This window comes from Passer domesticus, chromosome 17 (assembly GCF_036417665.1).
Source record: "Passer domesticus isolate bPasDom1 chromosome 17, bPasDom1.hap1, whole genome shotgun sequence".
Classification (NCBI taxonomy): domain Eukaryota; kingdom Metazoa; phylum Chordata; class Aves; order Passeriformes; family Passeridae; genus Passer; species Passer domesticus.
Window position 1 is genome coordinate 8,681,316 of NC_087490.1, and position 20,511 is coordinate 8,701,826.

The window sequence follows — 20,511 nt, forward strand, 5'->3', positions numbered from 1 at the left end:
GGACATGGCTTAGTGGTTTAGCAGTGCTGGAGGAATGGTTGGACTCAACTGTCTTACAGATCTTTTCCAACATAAACAATTCTATAATTCCATCTCAGAAGCAGGCAATTAACACTAGAGGATGCTTTTGACACTGAACTTCCTACATCTCATTTCCCTTGCAAAGAAATGGATATTACAGAACCCTCCTCCCTCTGCTCTTGAGAGAAAACAAAATTAGTGAAGTAGCCACATAATACATGCACAATATGTACACAAAATCACATAATAAATGTGATGAACATTATAGAAAAAGCTCAAAACAATTTCCTTAGAGCAGACCAGCTGTCTGTAGGAAGGATAAAAGGCCTGGGTAACTCATTCACACACCCAGTCAGTTTTCAGGAACTGATAACTCGGACTACTGCCCACATTCCCTATAAGTTTTAACATCGTGCTCTGCAGAGCTTATTTCCTAAGTAAATTATATTGGTGTAGCTCTTAATAAGCAATAGGAACAAGCGCTGTCCTTTTCCCAGTAAATTCAAGGACATGTACACGCCTGCCCTTTTTCTCTGAGACAGAATTGCACAGCAGAGAGTTTTAGGGCTGACTTGGATCTTTGCTCGGACACACCCGAGCGCTGAAGGAGCCGCCGCAGCTCCTGCAGCGCGGCACGGCCACCAGCAGGTGACCCCCGAGAGCCACAGCGGGGCTGGAGGGAGCCGGCAGCAGCGCAGGGGTTAACAGCATCTCCCACTGCCTCACATCATCTTCACCTTCATCTTCATCTTCATCTTCATCTTCACCTTCACCTTTACCTTCACCTTCACCTTCACCTTCATCTTCATCTTCATCTTCATCTATCTTCATCTTCATCTTCACCTTCACCTTCACCTTCATCTTCATCTTCATCTTCATCTTCATCTTCACCTTCGTCTTCGTCTTCGTCTTCGTCTTTGTCTTCGTCTTCATCTTCATCTATCTTCATCTTCACCTTCACCTTCATCTTCACCTTCACCTTCACCTTCACCTTCACCTTCATCTTCATCTTCACCTTCACCTTCACCTTCATCTTCACCTTCTCCTTCATCTTCATCTTCACCTTCACCTTCATCTTCATCTTCATCTTCATCTTCATCTTCATCTTCATCTTCACCTTCACCTTCACCTTCACCTTCATCTTCATCCAGCATCTCCAGGCAAACCTTACCGTTGCACTTTGAAAGCCCGTGGTAATGGACAACATTTTTTTCTGTATTTGTGGAAGTGATGCTTTCGTCGTTATCATTGATTATTCTAAATTAAAGCAATAAACCGTTGTGGGTTGTCAGCTTAATTAAGGAAGAAGAAGAAAAGTGAGCGGATGGTTGTACTAAGGAAAAAAAAATGTCGTGCAAAGTGGCTTTGCTTCTTGCTATTTAAGGTTTGGAAACACAATTTACCCAAGTAAATCAGCATCAAAGCAATGCAAAATAACCAACTGACTGGCCATAACAACTTTGATTCTAACAATTTTTGTGAACAAAATTATTAGTTAATATTTGAATAGTTAAGGTTTCCAATGTTTTAAACAACATGTAGTCTTTTAAATCTGTAAGAAGGGGAAACATGGTGATTGGGGAATCCTTCACCTCTCTGTACATGTAATGAAGGGAAAAAATAATAATGAATCAGGTCTGTAAGACTGAATTATGTAGCTTGTACTGAAAATAGCCTTATTTAGATAAATTTGGTCCTTTCTGTTTGCAAAGTATTGCCCAATACACAGTACAAGCTCAAATAAGAGTTGCATGACAATACAGCCATGCTTGATGCTTTCCTTCAGACTCCTCACCAGGCAGGCGCAGCAGATCATGTTACCAAAAGAAGAAAAAAATAATTCCAAGAAACAAACTTAGGAAATTATTTCTATATACTTTTTGATCATCTAAAATCTCTGCAAGGGGTGGCAGGAACAGAATGGATTTGGAAAAAATTTGGAGCTATATTTTCCAAGATTCTCAGTATCCATTCTGCAAGAAAGACCCTCAAATGCATCCATAGCAATGTCTTTCACTGTGTTCCTGAGATTGCTCTGTATCACATCTACTCACTTTCAGTTAGTTGCACTAATCCCAGACTAGTGTTAATTTCATGTGGTCATTAGGTCAATGCTTAGCAGTTTCCTCATTCATAATATTGAAGAAGCCACCAATTAAATTAAATATAAATAACACACCCTATAACATATTTATATGCAATCTAGATATTGACACTTCTGTATTTAATTCAACATGGTTATTAGTGTTTCTGGAATAAATGTAGGGTACAAGATGCTGTTTGTGAAGCCCTTCTTCAAGCAATAATAGAAAATGAACAATATTTAAACATTGCAGAATAAATTTGCAGCACATGGTTAAAGTGTATGATGTATCAGCTCCTAATACTAATTGCAATATGAAGAACTCTATGCTAAAGCCAAAAAACAGATTTCACTGCTTCTGAGTACCAAAAGAAAAAAAAAAAAAAAAAAACAAAAAAAACCCCAAAACCCACTATTAAAATGTTACTGGCTAAAATGAAGGAATTCCTACATTAACAATGGATTTGTTCATGTGACAGTGACTTAAGAAACTATTTACTCTATTTCATCTTAGGTCATCTATTATATTAAAGACTCACCTAAGTTAAAAAATCTGACTGGCACTATTTAATTAGTAGATTAAGGGCTTTAGCCGTCCCAGCCTGTTTACATAAGAGTTATCATTAAAGTCAGTGCTAACAGAGCAAATCTGTGAGGATACCAGAGACAAACCATAATAGACTTGTCCCTCTCTGAACACCAGCTGCTACCCTGTGCCCTCTGTGGAGTCAACAAATCAAAAATGTAGGAGGCAGGAGATGGATGATTCTGACAGTGTCCCACACATTCTGGGTCCTGCTGAACTTATGCTGAAACAGAACTGATTCCCAACTTGACATTTCCTAATAATTTCCTCTTCTCATACAGGGTCACATGACAGCTGGAGACAGGGTTCTGCATACAAAAGGGCACTCAAATGGAAGAATATAAGGAAATAAATTCAAAATTACAAAATGAGAAAGCTTCCAGGACTCTCAGGGGCTCTGGACTTCTAAAATAATTTCAAAGCCTAGGGAAGGTCTAAGAAACAAGAAAAGGTTTTTCCTTTTAAATGCTGGCAGTACTCCAAAGAAGAGCTGGCTTCTGCCAACAGGAAGTAGCCATCAAGTTTTCCTAAGCGTGGTTGTTTACCTCCCTGGGTATTTTCCAAGAAGAGGTTCCAGTTCTGAACCAGGATGTGCAAACAAAAAAACTTACTGGAACAGGAGCTTTTAGGTATGTGGGATTTCAAGTTAAGTGTTTTCCTCTGAGAGCTTGCTCAACATGTGAGACACTGGCACAAAACCCAGAACAGCCCAGGACATGGGCTGCCTGAGCCATTGTTGGTTCCCTGGGACAGCACAGCAGCAACTTCAGTCTCTCCTGCACTGCCCAAGCACATTTTGCAGAACCACCCCAAAAAATTCACTTGCTGCATCATCTCAAGTCAGTGTAGGACCTTTGCCTTTTTTCTTTTGCTTGTGACTACCACCTCTAATGTGTCCTTGTGCATCAGTGTATACAGGTGGGCACAACACCTCTCTGTGCACAGCTCCTGTGGCATCCCCAGAACCTCCAAATCCTGTGCACTCTGCACAACTCTCTGGCCCACATTTTCCTGCCAGCAGGAGGAGAGAACCCTGCAGGGGAACACTGTGCTTGGGACCAAGCTAGAAAGAGAAAAGCCAAAGAGATGAAGTAGGACTACACATGGGAATAGGTACTATAATCAAACCACAGCAAAGCACCAGAGGTGCCAACAGCTGGACCTTTTAAAAGAAAGGGAATCCATGCAATGGAAGCAGAATCAATAGAGCAATAGAGGAATGGTGTGGGAAGGGGATGGGCCAAGCTGGTTGGAAGCAAAGGCCACAACAACTAAGCAAAACAATGACAACTACAACCTCCTCCTGACCTGTGGGGTTCCTGCAGAGATCAGGGCTGCCCTCCAGACAGATTAGCTGCCCTGAGCCCATTTTCCTGGCTAAGTGACCAATGCTGTTTGATTCCCAGCTGGACTCTCTCAGGGACTGGCAGACGGCATAAACCTCCCCAAGGGCATCCAGTGCCTATGTATAAAGATCTGTTTACATGACTAATGTTTGCAGAGTTTTCCAGTAACTTTTCACTCTTCCAGAAATGGGAACAGGGTTGCCAGCCTTTCTCTTTGCTGTGGTGTGGATATCTTGTCTTCTTTTAAATTCCCATCAGTGGGTTTGCTCCGAGCTCTGAATGTGCAAGAGAAATTTCCTTTTCTGTCTGACAGAAAGAATCAAATCAAGAGATCTTTATCTCAAAATACTGCCATGTCCTTGTAAGTGGATGGATTTTCCCTTTATATCAGCATTCTTTGACAGTGTGAGGGGGTTTAGGAAGCTGTCTCTACACTGGGACCTCTATTGTTTAATAAGCACGTCAGTTTTCTGGAAAAATTAGTGAATTGGCAAAAAAATGCCACTGCTACAAAATTATATACATTTGTTAATTTCTGGTCTTGCCTGAGACCAGTGAATTCTTGAGTTTCAGAGGAGTCTAAAAATGAAGCAAATTGGAATTACAATGCAAGTGAAATTCAGGGGGAAAAAACCCACTATGGAGATGCAAGGAACATTGTGAGCCTTTTATAGAGATTGCTTGATCACAAATTTACTGTTATCACTCAAAAAGACAATATATCATTTGACTGTTTTAAGAAAAATCTGCCATCTTGTATTCTGTAACAATGGTAGAAGAAATTACACACACAAAATTATAGAGGCTGTGAAACATGAGATGATTTTGTTGCCAAACAATCTGTGATGCAAAGAGATCACTACAGAAGAAGGCCACAATGGAGGTTCATATTTTCTAAAAATTAAATTAATCAGTTGCTATACATGTATCTCTCTTTTGGGCAGTGTGCTCCTAATCTTTTTTTTTTTTTTTCACAAGGTACTGCATTGAAATTTATTGCTGCTAAGCTAAAATTAAACCTGGAATAGGGCACAACCTCTTTGTATGTGGGCAATGGAACTGAACTGCCCAAAGAAGCCCCAAGGTGAACCTCAGTGCCTGTGGCTATTGGGAACTCCTATAGCACTGAAGGGAGACCCTCTTTTCCTGAAGAAAAGCCTTATAAAAGGCCTAATTTCTAGTCAACTTGCAGAATATTTTTGTTCCAGAAACACGGATAGCTTTGCCTGAGTTAACTCAGACTTCTTTTGCAAATCAGAAGCAAGACTTCATTGACTGTGGAGATGGCAGAACCAACTCCATTGCATGAGGAAGCAGATAACCCCACAACAGGGGCATGTGAGACATCTCTGTCACAGGACAGGGGCTGCCTGAGCCAGCTGATGCTGCCTGCAGTGTTATGGGCAAAATACAGAGAGAACTCCAGCAAGAAGGCCTGAAGGAATTGGAAGAGGTGTAACAGGAGTCACTTCAGGTACAGGTGTGATGGGGTCTCTCCCTCACCACAATCAGCTAGGTCAGAGGACTGGACCATAAAGAGACCAAGGTAAGGCTCTCCAGCCCATGCCTTTGACCCACGACCAAGATATAAGATGGAACTCAGGCAGACCTACTTCACTCTTCCTTGAAATTCTGGGGTGTTGGAAGTACCAGTAACATGTGGGTGGAAGATGAGGACAGGAGGACAAGGAACTGGAATGCAAGGTACACATATGTCAGGAAACTCATGGTTTAAAGTTGAACTCACTGTGTCTTTTCCATGCTTTTCTGGTGGTAACCTGGGAACAATCACGGAAGCTAATGAATGCAGAACCCAAATAATTTATTAAGTATTAATGGAGAAGGGATGAGAGCTGAGTGAAAATCACCTTTCTGAAAGGCTTACTTGTGGCAGTGTTAAGAGAAGGGAAAGCCAATGTCACTTTGAACAGCATGCAGGCAGGGTGGCAGTTCCTTGCAGCAGCCAGAGGATACAGATTCTGCATATTCCCTGAAGCTGAGAGCACAAAAACTTTGAAAGATGCACTCCTGAATCCAAATGTGTAATGACAAAATTTAAGAACAAGTAAAATTTGTTTACAGGTTTTGAATAACCTTGTTTTAGGCTGCTAAACAGGTTCTCGTTTAATCAGCTACTGATACAGGTATGGGAACACTCCAGCTGTTGTCAAGAACTTGGGGGCCTGGGCCACCATCCAAGTATTTTCAGACACACATTTGGAAAGCAAGCTCTTTCTCAGATTATGATTTTCAGGCAATCTTTTCTCTACACCCCCTCTTCCATTTTACTTTCCTCCCCTATTGCCCCTTTTTTCATGTGTAGATAACATTCAACACACATTTCTTTCTCTGTATCTGAGATTACACAAGGGTAAAGCCTCTCCACCTTCGTTAAACAAAATTATTTCCTCTGGTGGGTTGGCCACCTGGAACATAAAACATAAAGCTATTTTAGCAGGAACTAATGTGGTTTCTGGCAGGACAGCCAACAGTGTACTCGTTGGCACATCCTTGGTGGTAGTGCTGAACCCCCAGCGGGGTGAAGGCAGGGTGAGAAGCATTCTTGAGTCACGTGGATCACAGGATTAAATCAAATGACTGAAAAAAAGAAAAATACAAAGACCAGAATGTGTAAACAGTGAAGGGGGGGGTGGGGGGAAGTGGAAATCAGAATTAAACTTGAAGGCTTTTTGTTAAAACTCTCTGAAAGGGTGTCACAGTGTAAGACCAGCTTTATGGACCTCTTCTTAGGCACTTTTTTACACAGTGACTCGACCATATATTTAATAAAACACTTTATATATCCTAATGGTAGTAACATAATATTCGTGAGCCTAAATATATTCTCAGCAACTGCCCCAGAGCTTGTCTTAATACTACTAAAGCCATTCAACAGGACTAGAATGCAGGGTGTCATGCCCTTTTTTTGCTAGCTATTATTGCCAACACTAATGGATGCTGTTATTATATTCAGTGACAATGGACACCACCAGTGCCAAGGGCAGCTTCCACTTTTGTTGGTTACACATCACTGTGAAGCAGCTCAGGCACCACTACTAGCACAAATGTCCCTGCAGCTCTGTGGTTTATTCATGAACACAAGTGTTTGTTGCAAAAGGAAGCGTGCTTTACGTGGGCTGTGGTTCCACATAAAATTAAATAGGAAAATTAAATCACCTGCAGACAGAAAGTTAGGATTTTTCTTCAGTCATAATACCAAGGCATATGGATATCTGTCTGATAAATCATATAGTGATAAATCAGATCTCCCCAGTATAGCTGTAAACATTACAAATCAGCAATGTAAGGCAGACGTGTTCACCCCGTTCAACACTTTTCTTGCAAATAAGGGCAACTTGAAATGGATGTCCGAAATCTGAAGCAGTTATTAATACTGAATCTGCATTTTGGTTGAAAAAAGTAACACTTTAAAGTGGGAATTAGAATTATAGAAGAAACATAAGTCCAAATCCAGAAGAGACACACAAAAGAGAAGCAGTATCTCCAATGGCCAGTATCTCAGGGGCTTAGCAGGACCCGGACAAACAATTTTTTGCACTCTGATTAAAAGGCTTATTGAAAAATTGCCATGTTTTTCACAAAGGTGTCAAAGTAGAAAGATGAACTTTCAGCCTTAGCTCAATGTCATGCTGCAGTGCGCAAGAAAAGAACAAACACAAGCTTACAAATGCAGTTTGTTCTCTGTATCATGAAAGCCTGGCAGAACTCCAGAGCTGGAGTAATGCCAAAGCAGCACACCAGCGTCTTTGATCTTCCAAAGCTCATGTTTTCCTTTGGTGTTTAACATCCCGACTAATTTAAAATCAATGTAGGAATGGCTTTCAGAAATAATTGCGAGCAGCCGAAGTCTCGGCATTTCATAACCATTCGGGTGGCTGGCCACTGTCCCGAGGGGAAGCTCGGAGAGCTGCAGCACCCCCGTGCCCTGCACGGCTCTGCACTGCTGCCCGCGGGTTGCCGAGCACCTGCATTCCCACGGGCCGAGCATTTCCAGGCTTTTCACCTACAAATTATTCTTTTGTCAGAGCCCCAGGTCTGTCAGGTCTGACACCAATCACGGCGGGGTGATTTCCTTCCTCAGACGCCACAAAGCGCTCACTTCACTCCCACACGCTCGGGAGCAGCCCGAGACGCCCCTGAGGGATTTCTGCACGGTGTCCTGCAGCTTCCACTCATCAATCTCAAACCTCGCTGCCTTTTTAGTATTCTTACGGTAAAAAGTTCATTCTTATGGCATCTGCTACAGCTCCATTCGCGGCACTTGTGTACCCCATGATTATGCTTGTGACTACTTGTGACAGAGCGGCTCCGGAAAGGAGACCAGAGAGAGATTTCAGCTGGATCGCCACGCCAGGCTCGGTTCACTGCCTCCTCAAGGAACTGCTCAACCTCGGCACGGCTCGGCTCGGCCCGGCCCGGCCCGGCCCGGCCCGGTTCCCTGGGGCCCCTCCCGGCCGCGCTCTGCCCTCAGAGCCGCCCGCAGGCCCCGCCCCCGCCAACGCCTCACGGCCGCAGCCCTTGTCTGATGCAATTCGCTTCCCCCCTTGCCCGCGGCCTCGGGCCAATCACGAGCTCTCCCGGCCGTGGCGTCACGCCTCGCAGCCAATGAGCGAGAGCCACGATGGTAGAAATGCGGGCGGGGCGGCGCGGGGCGCAGTCGGCGGCGCTGGTGACGCGGGCGGCGTGTCCGCTGTGCTGCCGTGCCGCCATGGCAGCGCTGCCCGGTGCCGCGGCCCCGCGGCTGCTCCTCATCCCTGGCAAAGCGGCCGAGGCTCCCGGCACCGCGGCTGCCCGGCACCTATCCGTTGTCCTGCCGGCAGGAGCCGATCCCGGCCTCCCCGGGATGGAGACCACGCAGCCGGCCCGCAAGCGGCAGCGGCTCACGCATCTGAGCCCGGAGGAGAAGGCGCTGCGCAGGTGAGTGCGGGGTGTCCGTGGGAGGCTGCGGCTGAGCTCGGTGCCTACAGGATCTCCCGCTGACGGCCGCTGTGCCCGCAGGAAGCTGAAGAACCGCGTGGCCGCCCAGAGTGCCCGCGACAGGAAGAAGGCGCGGATGACAGAGCTGGAGCAGCAGGTGGTGGAGCTGGAGGAGGAGGTGAGAGACGGGGGGAGATGAGATAAGGGGCTGGAGGAGCGGGAGGAAGGGAGCGGCCTCCCTGCCTCACGGCTCTTTGCAGAACCAGAAGCTGGTGCGGGAAAACCAGCTCCTGCGGGAAAGGACGTGTAACCTCGCACGGGAGAACCAGGAGCTCCGCTGCCGCCTGGGTTTAGATGCTCTGAAGACGGAGGAGGAGGGTGACGAGTTCCAGGTGAGCCGCGCTGCTGGCGTGCCCGCCCCCGCTTGGGCAGAGCTGCCCCGCTCCCGGGGCAACCTCGCTGCTGTGGGCAGGGATATGACGGGAATACCTTTGTCCTCCATGTGGAGGCTGTCCTGAAACTCAGCGGGTGCCAAGTCGAAATGGGTAATGTGGGAGGTAGAAAGCTGACTACTTCCAGGCTGGTTTAAGATAGTTTTCTCTGGTTTTGTACCTTAAAGAGGTGAAATAGAAACTGTTACAGTCATGTAGGTATGTCTCAGATGTGATGAAGAGGGTCAGGCTTTCATTTAAAAGTGTCAAACAAAATAAATGTGAAAGTGTAGGGAAGCTTCAGCTAACTTTGAAATTACCTTACCCTCAGGTTCCTACAGAACAAGCAAATAGAGAATTTTGTGTTGGAACCCTTTGCAGAAAAATTATGATCTTGAAGATCGTGTACTGTACTGCCTGCCAGAACATTTGCAGTGACTGAGTTTTTGTCTCGGCACAGGTTGTGAAGGAATCGCAGGTGGATGAGATCAGCTTGGTGACCGGGTCCGCTGAGTCCGCAGCACTCAGACTACGTGTTCCTCTGCAGCAGGTGCAGGCCCAGCAGTCACCATTTCTGACAGCTTCCACATGGATTCTGATGGCAGTGACTCTTCAGACTCTGAGGTGAGCATCCAGTCCTGTACAAATCGTCCGTGAAATTTGGAAATACTGTAGATTTAAGACTAGTGTAGTAACATTTTGATGTTAAATCATTTGGTGATTTCCATTCATTCCAAATCTTGGAATGCCATACCTGTGCATCAGAACAGCTGTGTTAGGCTGTGTCCAGTGAGTACAGGAGTTCAACAACACCCACATGAAAAAACCCAGTCCCCACAGCTTTAGTCATGTGCAGGTCTGCCTGAGCCAGGTTTTGGTCTGTGCTCAGTATAGCCAGCAGGCACTTTGGTGTTTGTACTTGATGGGTACAAGATCTCAAGGAGCTTTCTGATAGTGCCTGTAAATCTCAAATGCGTGTATAATTCCCTGGGGATTGCCAGTACCCTTACAAAAAAGCTGTAGGCAAAGAATGACTGTGCCCTGGCACAGATTGCCCAAAAGGGTGTGCAGTCTCCCTCACTGGAGACAGTCAAGAACCATCTGGTGCAATCCTGTGCCACGTGCTCTACTGTGACTCTGCTTGAGCAGGGAAATTGCTTGAGCAGATGTGACCTACCGTGGTCCCTTCCAACCTGGCCTATTCTGTGAATTTCTGCAAGATAGGTAACTGCCTCAACTGTGTGTGTTTGATGATATTCTTGGTAAAACAGCTGTGATTGCATCAGTGTATAGTAACTTCCGCATGGAGGTTAATAGGGGCCACATTTGGTGTTTGGCTGTAACAGTAATAAACTGTCTTTCTAAAACTGTCTTTCATTTTGCAGTCTGATCTCCTATTGGGCTTTCTGGACGGTCTGGACCCAGAGTTGTTTCTCAAATATGCTGATTCAGAGTCAACGTGCCTGGAAAAGCTGGATGAAGAGATCTCTGGAGAAACAAATTCCATACCAACCGCCCTCTCTCCCTCTTTGGGGTCCCCATCAGCGAAGCTGGAAGCCATTAATGAACTCATAAGGTTTGATCACGTGTATACAAAACCCCTAGTAGTGGAGATTCCTGTTGAAGTGGGCAACCAAACCAATACGCTAGTGAAAATTGAGAAAGAAAATCTCTCTTCATCTGACGACAAGGCCATCCCTGAAGTCCCGGTGTCTGTGAAGAAGGAACCTGTAGACAGCTTCATGCCTGAACTGGGCTTTTCTCATCTGCTTTCTTCTTGCCATAGCCTTGAAGCCCCAAGCTACCTGTTGGATGGCTGTAGTGACTCTGGGTATGAAGGATCCCCGTCGCCCTTCAGTGACACGTCGTCTCCGCTTGGCGCTGACCACGCGTGGGAGGATAGCTTTGCCAAGGAACTCTTTCCCCAGCTCATCAGTGTCTAACCTGGTAGTGTTAACTCCCTGTGAACAACTGTCCTGGCAGGAAATCAGCAATGCCCCTTTGGGGAAAATCAAGTCCATCCAGAAAAGTGTTTCTCATATTTACTGTGCTAGTAAGATGGCATGATGGTATGAAAAAGCCTGGGGTGTCCTGTCCTGCCCTGGCTCCCCCAGTCAGTGTTGGCTTAGGAGAGAGGCAGGTTTGTTTCTCAATAACTTGCTCATTCTCTGTGAACCTGAAAATGTTTTGTTTTCCAGTTAAACTTTTTAAAACCAAAAACTAAAATCATGTATAGACAGCTGGGCTAGACCTTAATAGTCTCTAAGTCTTACAGCTTCACTAAATGCTTGTTTTCCGTTTGCTATGTAGAGTTGCTTTGTCCATTTAATATTTAACTGTATTGGTGCAATTAAAATGCAGTGCAGCTCACTGACCCTGTTTTGCCTTAGAACTCAGTGGGGAGGGGAGAGTATCTGGGCTTTGGAGAATTTAAATCGGGTCCCTCAGTGTCTCATCCTGCCACACTGCATTGAGGAGCACTGCTCATAAGGTGTCTGCAGCTGGATGCTTCAGCAGCTCCCTTTTGGGGGCATGGATGTGGTAGACAAGTTTATGTGAGGGCCAAAGCTACCAGAGCAAAACCTTTAGCCTCTGTAAGGCAGATAGGTGGTAGGAGCTTGAAGTCTGAATGTTCAAAAGTCAGGGCAGTGGTGGCACCCTGGTGGCCAGTAATGCTGTCCAAATATCTCAGTATGAGGGGAGGTGGGTGTGAGACAGACACAGTGTGAAAACTGTTGCAGATTCTGTGTTACCACAGGAAATACTGAAGCATCAAATGGACTGGTCAGGAGCTCATTTCAAATACCACAGCAGGACTTCTCATTGTCCACATCCATTTGCTCCAGTATCCAGTATTTATCACAATATTAAAAACACTTTGAGAGACAGAATAAATTTTATACTGAAAATAAGAGAGCTGTTGCAGGTGTTGGCACAGCTGTTCTTGGTTTCAGTGCTATTTCACATTTTGCATTCAGTTTTGGCAAAAATAACTTGGGGTGGGGAAGAAAGACAACCAGAGATGTTTCAGTCAGTAACATTCAAGGCGACAGGACTGCCTTGGATTACCAGCTTGAGTAACCTAGCTTATAATGAAGGATTCCACCTTCACTAAATAGTGGGTAGAATTAAAGACTACAGCTGTGTAGTGTAACAAATTCAGATACAAAATCCAAGTAATCAGAAGAATAAGTTGCTTTACTTTCAAGGTGGAAAACAGGGATGACTGCAAGAGTATCAAATTGTTGGGAATCCAGACAAAAGCAGAAGTGAAGATTTGAGCTGTAGTTTTGCAATACATTTTGTCAGCACCTGTTTATGGAGCCCCAGCCCCTCCTGGCAGCCATGAGCAAGCCATTTCAGCATCTAAAAAATCCAAAGAAAATTGTATTCTAGTCTCCTTTCCATCACAGTAGGACATGGGATGTGCCTAACATTTCAACCTTGTTAGGCACAGGAGACAGAAATGTTGAAGGACATGGTCTTGACACTGTTTTGCTTCCCTTTTTCAACCTAATGGCTCTATCCTGGCATGCTTTATCCTGACTTACTGCAAGCACTGTGTCCCACAAGAAGGTGTTTACAGTTACTGAAACCTCTTCCACTAAAAACACAGAACTAGTTCTTGTTTGGCATGTAGAAGCCTACTAACATTCAGAATTCCTATCAGCACTAGTATTTTCTACTAGGATCAAGTCCACTAAGATGGTACACAAAAAAAGCAAAAGTCTTACTTTCCAACAAAATTACTAAAATCTGAATTTAAAACTCTTCTCAAACATTCCTTAACTTTAAGAATACCTAGCTTGCTTACTTCTGAAGAGTTTTATTCTGAAGTAAAATTAAAGATCTCAAAACACAAGCTATAGCAACACTTATTGGTACCCCTATTGCTTTGTCAGGGGCCTTTGGGTCATGACAGACTTAAAATAACTCTTCCTTCCTGGCAGCTTCAGGTTTATTCTATTCTGCTGTTGCCTTCCCTTATCCTGCTGAATACTGTGAAGGAAAAAACAGGCATGCCTTTGACATAACATGGATAAATTCAAATCTTCTTAAGCCAGAAGAATACTTGACTGTCCAGCTGAAGGACTGCACATAGGTTCCCAAGGTTTTGTCACTCTTACCAGGAATGAAACAGTCATCTAAAAAATATTTTAGAAAATTTATTGAAAACTGACATACAAAGGGTGATTTGGTCCCAAGAGAAGACAGACCAGAATCAGATCTTTCATATTTCAAAATAATGTTTTTCCTAATACTGCATCGCATTTGCCATCCCATTTGTGAACAGCATTAATAAAAGTCTTTTAATGAAGACAACAACAAATGAAACTCACAAATACAGAAGTCTGTAAATGCCCACAGCTTCATCTCTCATCCAATCACCCTCTCCAAGTGATTGCTGTAGCAAGGATCTTGCTCAGTGCTCCTGTCACTTGGTTCCCACTCTTCCATCAATTTAAGCAACTCAACCTCACTGTCTCCTAGCACAAGGGCAGAAATGTATTGTGAAAAAATGAAAGCAAATGTTTTCTATCAATGCAAACTTCTCAGAATTTTTTTTCTCCATCTCACAGTCTTTGTCAACAGTGCACCACTCTATTCTTGTTTTAGATGGCAGGTAACAGCTCAGTGATGCCCTGTTGGCATTGAATTAAGAGGAAAGACACCTGAAAGTCAACCTTTGGTACAAACCTAGCAGGAAAAAAGTAAGCTTAAAAGCCATCTACAACAATTTCTTATTCTGCAAATCTAATATGCAATTTGGTGTTTTTAAGAGGAAAACAACTGCATCTTTTGATGTATTTAGGCCTCCCAGAGTTTTTTTTACATCTTCTATTGCAGTTTCAGTGTTGCTGAGATGGTTTCATCACATTTTTGAAATTTTCATCCTTTTTTTTTTTTCAGTTTATTTAGGATTCAGAGCTTTCACCTAAAATACTTCCAACTTTGAACTTTCACTATAATCCAGCAAGCTGAAAACCAGTTACTTGGAGGCATCACACTTTCCACCTGCAGTGACTACAGCCTTCTCCAAACTGACTGCTTTATGTTCTACTCAAGCATATCAAAGGCTGTAGGTCTTAAACATGTTCAGCAGCTTAATAATATGTAAGAAATTTTACACAGTTCATGCAAAATATTTATAGCAGACCCTGAAATGAAATTAGGCATTATAGCAAGATAGGCTGCACATGTTCTTCAACATAATAAACCTTCCAGAATGGTACAGGTGTATACTGGTTTCCAGAGAAATACCTACTCAGATGCTGGAGTGTTTTTAGTCAAACTCTAAATGTTTTACCAAGAGACAGAAAATTTCAGACAACCTTCAACAAAAGCAGCAAGATAAACAGTGTTTAACAAACAGGTATCTTTTGAACAACCAGAAGGAATTAAAGGATGACTGCAAAAAGAGAAGATTGTTTTTATGGGTTATTCAACAGTAAAGAACATTATCACAAGCTGTGCAGAGGAAGAGTAGATGTTCTTAAGTGAGCAGCTGTGTTTCTGTGTACTTGCTCCTTTATGTCAGCAAGATGTCAAAACCAGATTGGGACATAGGACTGAACAGAACCTGTTACTTGGAAAGGATTTCTTTTGAAAAGCCTCAATTCAGGTATCTCTGAGAAAGCTTGAGAACTTAGGAACAAAAGATAAAACCCTTAAACAAGCTAGAGAACCTTAAGCATAAGGAACTGCTGTGCACTGAGAAAAGGTACAAGCAATAGCTCATTGTGGACTCCTTTCCTTGGCACCCTGTGCAGGGTAGAAAATTCTTTTGGCATACATCTGTATAAACAATGTCTTGCTATGTTATTGGCACATACTGTGGCTTAAATTTTATGTCTAGATTCTCTCAGGAAAAAGACAGGCATCTCCTTTACCTCACCACCAAAGTCACCAGAGGCTGGGACTTGGCTACAGACAATAACCCAGCATTTGACCCTCCTAATGGCAGCAAGCAGCCATTTATCCCTGTTATCTGATTTACTTATCATGTTTACCCAAATTAATGGATGCCATTCAATTAATCAGAAGTCACACTGTCTTCAACTGACCTTCCAACTCCATGCATACAAAGAAGCTCAGCACAATGTAAAATGTGAATCTCTTTGCTGAGAACCACTTTTCTCCAAACTTTGCATTGTTTGGGGAGGGGAACATCAAAAACCCACAAATAAAATTTAGAAGCCAATGAACCCAAGATGACTAAAGTTAGCAGGTATCCTGCAAGTTTTAAGTGCTGGCTTTACTTTCTACAAAGCAAAAGACTTAAGCTGAGCTGTAATATTCCTTCCCTACCCCATGGATTGTGTCATTTCTAGATCTGAGTTTACATCAAGTCCAAACAAATAAGATGGTGTGAAAAGCTGTATTACCAGAGGGACTGCTTTTCTATCCATGACTAGATTTGAAGATATTTCTTCCTTTACATGTTGTAATTCAAATTAAACCAAATGGCCAAGCATAGTTATGTGCACCAGTTTGAATGGCTCAGTAAGACAAAGGCGTGGCTTAAGCCACAGTTACATTCAGTATTTGGATTTTATGCTTTACCAAGGGCAATTAAGAGGATATTTCACCATTAAGCAAGATGGAAAGCTACTTCCCTGTTCCAAAGGCCTCTGAATTACCTTTTCAATAAAAGTAAAAATATTTAACAGATTGGAACACAGAAATCTTAGGGTGTTTCCTGGCCACCCTATGATTGTGGTGTGCTTATGATTGTTAGTAAGAAAACAAAAACCAAATAATATAACTTCAGATTCACACATCAAACCAGAAGAAAAAAAAATCAAAAAACATCAACAATAAGCATCAGAAGCTCACCACTTCCAGTCTAAAATCTGGCATCTACAACTCCATTTCTTCTTCTGCACACCCAGATATTCCCAAACTAGCATATGGATCTGGAGACATGGCAGTCTGTTGTGATCCAGGGAACGTTTCAGTCTGTGGGTCAAAAGGAGCTCTTGGTGTTGGCTGCTTAGCTTGACACACTTCTGTACTCTGCTGCTTGAAGTTCTTAACAGAAACAGACTTCAGTTTATCTGTCATAAATTCAGGAAGAGGTTTCCAAAGCACAAGCTCCATAGAAGGACGGCTCCTAGAAGGAATGGAGTTTCAGTAAAATTTAAGTTCTCCAAGCACAGCTATTAAATGCAGAAGACCTGTATCTTCATCCTTTGAGCTAGCCTGGAACCATAGTCCAGAAAATATATACCTTGCTTCCCCCCCTATTAAATTTCCTCTTCTCTATTCCCTACTTCCATTATTTCTAGTTCTAACTCTGTATTTCCTCTCTTTTTTGCACCAAACTTGACCACCATTGGTCACACTTCAAGATCTTCTAATTTTGGAAATTCATATACATAAAACCAAAACTGAAACTGGTTACTCAACAAATTTCCCTCTGTAGACATGAGGAGTACAAAACACTTGATGACCCCTACAGTTACACTTGTTTCTTTTTTACATTAGGACAGTTTTTCCTATTTTTAACCAGATGAGTGGTCTGTTATACAATGCTGGCTGCACCATGCAGTAATCAAGGACATCTCCATAAACATGAAACGAGGTCTCTCTTTTCATTTGCACATGTTAGCTACATAGCACCATGATTTCCTCCAGAACTTACATAGATTCTATTATTTTCTTTGTCAGGACTTCACCAAAATCCCTCTTCATCCCTTTCTTAAGGGTATCTGACAGGATAAGAGTGGGCAGATTGCTAACATTTCCATCAGCATGAACTTCCTCATCTTCATCAATTATCCTAGGAATGGAGGGGGAAGAGGGAGATAAACACTATTGAGCATACTGTTATCAGGAACATCCACTACAGTCACATCTACGTGCTCTGCTCTGTGCAGATCTCTCACCTAGGCTGGGTACCAGAAGCAGCAGGGCCATGTTAACATGAGTCTCTCTTGGGCCAAAACACCCTGAGAAGGACTCACCACAGAAGCCACTCCTGGTACCTGAGCTAGCTTTGTTACCCCTGTGTTATCCCAGCAGTGTCAGTGCAAACAGACACTGAGAGAAAACAAACCAGTTCCCTCCAAGGGAAACTGTGTGATTCAGCCACGTGACACAAGTGACTCTCAGCTATGCAGCTGCTTCACCTGCTCAATGCCCCAAGACTGGACTTTGAGAATTATTGCAAAGGTAGTGCTTCACTTTTCACAGCGCTGTGCCAGTTTCTGAGATTAAATCAGCACAAACTGTTGAAATGTTTAGAACAAATGGAAGCATCTCCTTTTTTTTGGTTTTTGTTTTACAGAAAATTTAGCAGTGTAGCTGGGAAGAATGGGGAATAATCCTCCAAGAAGACCAAAGCAGACATAGACAGATAATAGATTTCACTACTCTGATTTACCCATTAAAAAAATAACAGTCTAACAGTACCTTGCTTCTCCTTATGCATCACCTATGGAGTAAGCTACAACAAAATATTGTTTTAAAATTTCTATAACTTTTGGCTTTTCTAATAATCTGCAGTGGTCATTTTAGATACTTTGGAATACCAGCTCACCTGCAATCAACTGATACATACACATACCATTCCCAGAAATCTTTCAAGGGCCAGAATTCAGTAATATTATTTGAAGACTACAGCAGACTGTCCATAGCCACCCAATTACCCCACATCCCAGCATCAGCAAGATCAATCTCAGCCTTACTGCATATGTGCAGAGAGACCTCTTTGGTTCATGCTACTCTCCCCACTGACAAATTCACATCTATTTAAGTTTAAATCACAGAATAAGCTGCAGTTGGTAGAAAAAAAAACTGAGCTCAAGCATGAGCAGAATTTGAGCTTCAGGATGCTCACAGAAGAGCATTAAACCCAATTATGGTATACTGAAGCTGCATAATGATTGTGAGCAGGGTGTTATTTACTCAGCATCTCCTGCTCTAGCACCACTTCAGATCAGCCTGAAGTCTCACAGGACCACAGGTAGACTAAAATGAAATAATTTGAACAGAAGGTTCACCTCAGACTTACAGCAGTATTATCACACTGCTAAGTGCTATATTTACCCCTGAATGCCCACCAAAAAAGGGAAAGCTCAGCAAAGCCAGGCTACTCAATCCCTGCATTTACCTGTCCTCAATTTCCTGAAGTTTCCTGCGAGCAACCTCGCATTGCTGTTCCCCCATTGTCTGATCCATTTCTTCACAGGGAATTTCTAACATGGCAGTTTCAGGACCGCTGCCACCATACTGACTTGCCACCTCCCCAGCTGCCTGCTGACCTGCACAAAGAATCCATTCTTCAGTGTTGGGATTCAAAGGGCAATTTTTGGCTCCTGTCAGTCTCTTCTTCCGCACAGGACAGCTAGGAAACAAAGGAAGTTTACAATTGTCAAAACAAGAAATGTGGCATTCTACAGGAACAAATGTAAAGTGCGTTTCAGCAGCACTGACACACTACGGCAATGCAACAAAGAAAATAAATCCACATTGCTCTTAGTAAAATGTGAGTACCTATTCAGGAAAATCAGTGCCACACAATTAATTAGGTAATAGAAATGGATTTGGGCTCATGTGCAATTCAAAAGAAGAGTTCCAAATAGAAACAATTATAGATTTCCTTCCTGTTTGTATTGTAGGTGAGATGTGCTCAAAGAAAACAAAAAGCAAATCAGGATTTTTCAGGCTATAAAAGACAAATTAATTTACCCTTCTGCCTCTTCTTCTAGTTTATGCTTCTTTCCACATCGCACAGAGACACTACAAAAGAAAAACAGTTACTCAGCTTCAAATTGTATCTTTTGGTTACACTGATACTGTCAAACAGTATTTTCCTCCCTTTTAAAATTTCATCTGAGATCAACAGTCACAGTATGTCACCAGCTGTGATGGGAACAAAAGTTTGGGACAATAAATAATCATTTTGTTACAAAGGAAGTCAAAGGTGGCTGTAATTACTCAGTTCTCTGAACAGAATTCCACGTTAAGTTCTTCTCCTTTCGTTATTTAGTTTTCCATAAGGGGCAAGACCAATTTTTGCTAAAATTCAAATGCTTCAAGAAGCAACACATGACCCAGCTTGAGTCCGTTAATACTCTGTGTCAGAGGAACACACTGAAAAAATACTGAAACAAATAAATAAGTTTGAAAGTACACAAAGATGCTGGCACACTCGATCACCTTCCTTGCCTTTCAAAAGGCTCCTTCACCCCCCACCAGCCACCTTCAAGGTCCTCAGCCGAGCACAACACAATTTTCTAACCTCCCACCAGCGCAACACTGCTACAAGGAAACAAATCCCAGCCGCCTGGCAGAGCACCCGCCGCAGGTCCCGCTGCCGGCCCCGGCCCTGCGGGACGACTCTGGCACTTACTGGCTGCGGCTCCGGCTGAAGGAGCTCACCGGGGCCACCGTCAGCCCCTCGCCGTGGCTCCCGAGCGCGGCCAGGGAGGCCAGGTCGAAGCTGCTCTGCAGACAGAAGCCGGAGGATCCGTCCACGCCGTCGTTTCCGACCCCTGCCATGACCATCCCGGGGGGCTGCAGACGGCCGTGGCCGCCGACTAAGGGCTGCGGGCCGTGGCGGTCCGGAGCGGCGGCCGGCGCTGTGGGGAGCTCCACGGCCGGGCCCGCCGGGATGCCCTGGCAGGATCTGCCTAGCGCTGCCATTTCCTGCTGCGGGGGAGAAAGCGCACATCAACACCGCAATCCGCACTGCAGGAGCCCCGCACGAAAAACCTCCTCCGCCCGCAGCGCTCACCCGGGCCGAGCCGGGCCCGCGGCTGCGGCCGCCGCTACTGCCCGGGTCCTTCCAGGCCTTTCCCCGCTATCGGATAAGGACCCGCGGGCACTGTGGGAGTTGTAGTCCCGGGCACTGGGAGACCTCTGGGAGTTGTAGTCGCGAGTGCTGTGGGACCTGTGGGACTTGTAGTTCTGGGTGCTGTGGGAGACGCGCTCTGGGAGCGGGCTCCCCGGCGCGGGCCGTGAGGGCGCCGCGGGCTCCCCGGCGCGGGCCGTGAGGGCGCCGCGGGCTCCCCGGCGCGGGCCGTGAGGGCGCCGCGGGCTCCCCGGCGCGGGCCGTGAGGGCGCCGCGGGCTCCCCGGCGCGGGCCGTGAGGGCGCCGCG

General features: G+C 44.3%; 3 protein-coding genes across 5 annotated transcripts; 1 reads left to right on the plus strand and 2 right to left on the minus strand.

Annotated features, from left to right (window-relative positions):
* Positions 1 to 581: 581 nt before the first annotated feature.
* LOC135282375 (uncharacterized protein DDB_G0286299-like) lies at positions 582 to 8,672 on the minus strand. 2 transcript variants are annotated; one of them, XM_064392066.1, is made up of 2 exons: positions 8,245 to 8,672; positions 582 to 6,634 (listed from the first exon to the last, which is right to left on the minus strand). In XM_064392066.1, exon 2 carries the CDS (start codon positions 1,268 to 1,270, stop codon positions 839 to 841), a length of 432 nt encoding a protein of 143 aa, XP_064248136.1. In that variant the 5' UTR covers positions 1,271 to 6,634; positions 8,245 to 8,672; the 3' UTR covers positions 582 to 838. The 2 variants fall into 2 exon arrangements, with proteins under 2 accessions (XP_064248136.1, XP_064248135.1); XM_064392065.1 differs by having other exon boundaries at positions 7,214 to 8,672.
* A 16-nt stretch (positions 8,673 to 8,688) lies between these two features.
* Positions 8,689 to 11,779, plus strand: XBP1 (X-box binding protein 1). Its single transcript, XM_064392060.1, is given in 6 exon segments — positions 8,689 to 8,974; positions 9,056 to 9,152; positions 9,235 to 9,366; positions 9,866 to 9,919; positions 9,922 to 10,029; positions 10,791 to 11,779. Coding segments are annotated over 6 exon segments (1,158 nt in total). The 5' UTR covers positions 8,689 to 8,765; the 3' UTR covers positions 11,349 to 11,779.
* Positions 11,780 to 13,556: 1,777 nt separating this feature from the next.
* On the minus strand, positions 13,557 to 20,405 carry CCDC117 (coiled-coil domain containing 117). 2 transcript variants are annotated; one of them, XM_064392061.1, is made up of 6 exons: positions 20,147 to 20,347; positions 19,763 to 20,061; positions 19,099 to 19,149; positions 18,521 to 18,754; positions 17,051 to 17,188; positions 13,557 to 16,519 (listed from the first exon to the last, which is right to left on the minus strand). In XM_064392061.1, the coding sequence occupies exons 2-6, from the start codon at positions 20,053 to 20,055 to the stop codon at positions 16,267 to 16,269; spliced, it is 969 nt and encodes a 322-aa protein (XP_064248131.1). In that variant the 5' UTR covers positions 20,056 to 20,061; positions 20,147 to 20,347; the 3' UTR covers positions 13,557 to 16,266. The 2 variants fall into 2 exon arrangements, with proteins under 2 accessions (XP_064248131.1, XP_064248132.1); XM_064392062.1 differs by lacking the exon at positions 17,051 to 17,188 and having other exon boundaries at positions 19,763 to 20,405.
* Positions 20,406 to 20,511: the final 106 nt, after the last annotated feature.